The sequence below is a fragment of the Stylophora pistillata genome, chromosome 2 (genome assembly GCF_964205215.1).
Source record: "Stylophora pistillata chromosome 2, jaStyPist1.2, whole genome shotgun sequence".
Taxonomy (NCBI): Eukaryota; Metazoa; Cnidaria; class Anthozoa; order Scleractinia; family Pocilloporidae; genus Stylophora; species Stylophora pistillata.
Genome location: NC_142520.1, coordinates 31,400,484 through 31,404,959, shown reverse-complemented (window position 1 = coordinate 31,404,959; position 4,476 = coordinate 31,400,484). Strand labels below are relative to the sequence as shown.

The following is a 4,476-nucleotide window of genomic DNA, read 5'->3' as shown; positions in this document are numbered from 1 at the left end:
TGACCTATTTCATCCTAGATTATTGAGTACGGACTTTTCATTCATGTTGCCTTCGAAACTAAAAGAAAAACTATATGCATTCATCCTTTCTTGTTTAAAAATTAAAGAAGTTTTGTGAGCTGTTGCCAGGCAACAGAAGATTGCTGAGAGGAATATCCACTGAAACAAACAAACGCCACAAACTATTCAACCACGACGGGCATTAAAACAACTCCCTCCTGATGGGAAATCTGTCACTGAGAAAATTCTGTTGAAAAATCGCCAATAAGTTCCTCATGAAGCGAAATTTATTTGTATCCACCTGTTCTAATAAACTATATGCATTTATCCTGTAGCTTTAATTTGAACTTGAACTTCCTTATTAAAAATTAAAGAAGTTTTGTGAGCTGTTGCCAGGCAACAGGAGATTGCTGAGAGGAATATCCATTGCAAGAAACCAAACGCCAGAAACTTTTTAACTATAACGGGCGTTAAAACAACTTTTTCCTCACGGAAAATCTAAAACTAACACAATTCTGTTGAAAAACCAGTAGTAAATAAAAATTCTTTTTGAGGGAAAATTTAATTCTTATTATTTGTCAAGATTCGTCATTGACTAATTTTCAATCGGCTGTATGACGTATGACATCACAGTAGCCATTTCAAACAGACGGCTATGTTTAAGACAGTTCGTTGCTGATGAACAAATGAATTTCCTCAAGTCGCTATGATTTCTTTAGTCCACTTTGTCTTTTTCTTGCTCATTCTTCAGGATGCGTTGGCCTGTTTAGATGGTAAGTTCTTCAAAGGTATTTTCATGTAACTTTTACCCTTTTCACACTCGTAGCTTTTTGTATCAATTTACCACGTACCAAACCAACCATGTACCAGTTTCGAAAGGAAAGCATTTAAGAGAGGTTGTTGCAAAAAATCAAACATTCACCGGCAACAGTCAAAACATCGAATTGGCTCATATTTTATTATTAGGTAGGCCTATAGACAAGACAAAACAGGACCTATGTATTTAGTTGAAATATTCTTTTGTTTTCGAGAAAATTGATAAAATTCAATTCACACATAGTTAGCGTCATTCTAAGGTGGAATTTGGCCCATTTTTGGAGGCCTCGTTTGTACTTGCTAAAGCAAAGAAATTTCGCTCATCGGCGGAGTCGGTGACATAAAAGAAAAAACCCACTCTGTTTGTCATTTGCAGCTTGTGAGCCTCAGTGGTAATAATAAATGCTTGAATGCTGTAAATAACGTTTTAAAAGGACTTGTAATACGATAGAAATTGTTTTATCCCTCAGTAGCCATTTATTTTGAAGAAATGAATAGACATATTTGTTGATCCGTGACTGGTCCTACACTAGTTTCGAAACCGGCATGCTAATTTAATCAAATTTCAATCAAGTTTTTATCTACTGCTTTGTCGCGATAAGTTTGTCACGATAAGTTTATCACGTTTGTTCCTTTTATTTCTTTTTAACACTCATTTTGGTTGATACGATAGTTTCAAGCTAAATTAGAGTAAGGTCGCTTTTCCTACGTTAATGCATAACTTCACAAATCTTCACTTTCTGAATTGTGAAATAGACGTACCTGTAAACCGATGACATGCTTTCTTTTAATTCTTTCGTTTATTTTCCTCCTAACAATCTCAATAATTTCAGGAAAAAGTCGTACATTGGCATTTCCATCCTCGTTATTCTTCGAAGGGGAGCGTCTTGTTAACCACACCATAGCAACCATCAGTGCGATTGACAGGGACACGTGTGAGTTTCGTTGTTACCTGGAACACAATTGTGTCAGTATAAACTTCAAAGTACGTCCGAGAGGACCTGAGACAGAGAATTGTGAACTGAACAACTCAACTAGTAAAGAACATGAGAAGGACCTGATCAAGGCAGCAAACTATGTTTACCATGGAACAAATGTAAGAACATTATTTAATGGGAGAAAGCAATCAAGTAGAAAGGTTGTGATCATTATTTTTTACTTGCAACAAGTGATTATTGAATATTCATCAGTCATTGAAGATAAAGCGGTTTTAAGAAAAAATTAATATTCAAAACCTCCCTATTTGGCAATCCCCTACCAAACGTGATTTAGAATAAAATCGATTTCAGGGTAAGCGAGTGAAAAAAAAAAAAACAGAAACGATGAAAAATGAAGTTACAAAACAATTTTGCTATTAGGTAGTCCTTTCAATTTCCCTCTTTCAGAATGCTTGTGGCAATTCACCTTGCAAGAACGAAGCAACCTGTCAATCAGGCTTTACTTCTTCACGATATCGCTGCTTATGTCCTCCTGGATTTACAGGCCACAACTGTGAACATGGTAGGAAATTATTACTTCTGTTATAGAAAATCCTTTGATATGTATTTTAAGAAGCGTCGACTGTGCGTCTGTTCAGTTGTAAAGCATGCAGGTAGCGGCTAGAGCACGTTAAACTTCTACGGCGAACACCAGACGCATTTGAGCGCTCTCCCTATTCCTGGATGTAGGTTGGATAAGCAATGTTTCATCCTTTACTTGAAAGATCAGTTTTCTAGGCATTTAGTATTGTTCTTGTAAAGATTTGTAGATCTAGCTACAGAAATCAATTGGTGCAAATCTCTGAGACTTGAACTCCATAATCAAAAATCGTTTATGAAATTAGGGTGTCAAGTTATGTTTCAGTAAGTGTGGTAATTAAATCTTAGCCCTCTTGTGGAAAAATCGTTCTACAAATTACCTTGCAATATCACTTAAGCTAATGAACAAGATTTATTTATGCAGAAAATTTCACACTACACGAAGAAAAAAGATTTGTAGTCATATTTTTTTAGATACATGGGACAGATCATGCTCTTTGTTTGAGACCTTAAAGTGATGGCGCGTTACATTGAAGTAATGAGTGAATGATGAGAAATTCTTACTGTTTTAATTTTATTCTCAACTTTTTTATGCAAATTTAGTTTGTCTCGTATATACCTTTCGCAGATTCGTGTATTTTAAAAGGACGGTTCTGGAAATTAACTTTAAAAAAATACATCCCTTGTAGGAAAGAAACAAACAATTATATGTGTCCGTCTAACGGTTTGCATTTAGGCTTTCAATCAACTCATATTCTTTTGTACAAAATAAAATAATTATTTGTGTAATGGTTCTCTCCCAGAAAAATGGATACAGATGACGCCACCTACTGTTTGCTTTGGAGCAAGAGATGATTCTTATGGTTTCTCTAAAACCAGCAAAGCGGGTAATATCATTACATTCAAATTAACATACCAGTCGGGATACGTGACCTGCGATGCATTTAAACCAAGCTTTCGGTCCAAATGGGGATGCCTTTGGTCCAAACTCATTCCAAACCAAATGGCCACGATGATAACTGACACAAACCGTAAGCTTCTTCTGCCAACCAATAATTACCTATTGGATTATTGGGACTGTAAGTTTTATAGCCTGCCCTGGGCTACAACCGAATCGCCAGAACTAGTCTTCGATAATTTTTCTACCCCGCTGGCAGCGGAGGCGAATCAAGACTTTCAAATCTGGTACAGCGAGGACTTGTTCAACTGGGATGATAACAATAATGGGTACGAAAAGACGTGTGTCTCGGTGTATGGGTTGTATGTTTGAATGATAGGACCCTAATCTCACGTTATTCTTTTCATTGTAATTATTGTTTAAATTTACTTTTGTTGTGTTCCTGGGTGCAAGCTGTTATACTTACCGCGACTCTACCTAACATGTATGAACGAGTGTCTACCAAGAGTAGAAGTCTGATGACTTCCTTGGGAGTCTTGCGAGTTTTGCAGCAGTAGAAAATTTTGCTTATGAGCAATTTCTTGCCTCGATCTTAAAGCGTGAGCCATGTCCAAAGAAACTGAGGAGAGAAAGCGAGAGGCTCATTCAATCTTCCCCTTGCATCGACTCCTACTATTACGTACTCTTCGTGAAAATATTGAGATAAGCTAGGCTTCAACACTCCTTTCAATCTACGGATTAACTGATGTAGATACATATAATTATGAAACGAAAGAAAAAGAAGAAAAACTTGTATTTGTACAAACCTGCCATGTAACTGAGAATTCAATAGAATGTTTTCTGCGACTTTACGATAAGCACCTTGAGTATATCAAGTAGAGATGAAATAAAGAATATATGCTAGTCTATAGAGTGTATGCTAGTTTATTTTTGTTTTCCCCTTCCACCATACAATGGTTGGCTTCCGGGTTAAGGCTTCTGAGTGGTTCCACGTTCAATAAAGGAGGAAAACAATTCAAACAGGCCGTTGGGATTAAGTAAAGGGTCACCGTGACCGCTTAACAGAGGTGAAAATTACATTTATTAAAAATTTCGGGACCTTTACAACCGACCGCTTTATACAGGTTTGACTCTATCCAGAGCTGAATGATGCCCAGCGGAGAGTAAACGAAGAGTGAGCATATTCTCTCATAAAAGACCTTCTGTATAAATCTTCTGAACAAATTTATTAATCTGGGAATGTCA

General features: G+C 36.6%; 1 protein-coding gene across 1 annotated transcript; it reads left to right on the top strand.

Moving 5' to 3' along the window:
• Positions 1-657: 657 nt before the first annotated feature.
• LOC148738320 (uncharacterized) lies at positions 658-4,133 on the top strand. The gene is made up of 4 exons (XM_088750880.1): positions 658-773; positions 1,650-1,912; positions 2,202-2,316; positions 3,137-4,133. Exons 1-4 carry the CDS (start codon positions 707-709, stop codon positions 3,601-3,603), a joined length of 912 nt encoding a protein of 303 aa, XP_088607006.1. The 5' UTR covers positions 658-706; the 3' UTR covers positions 3,604-4,133.
• Positions 4,134-4,476: the final 343 nt, after the last annotated feature.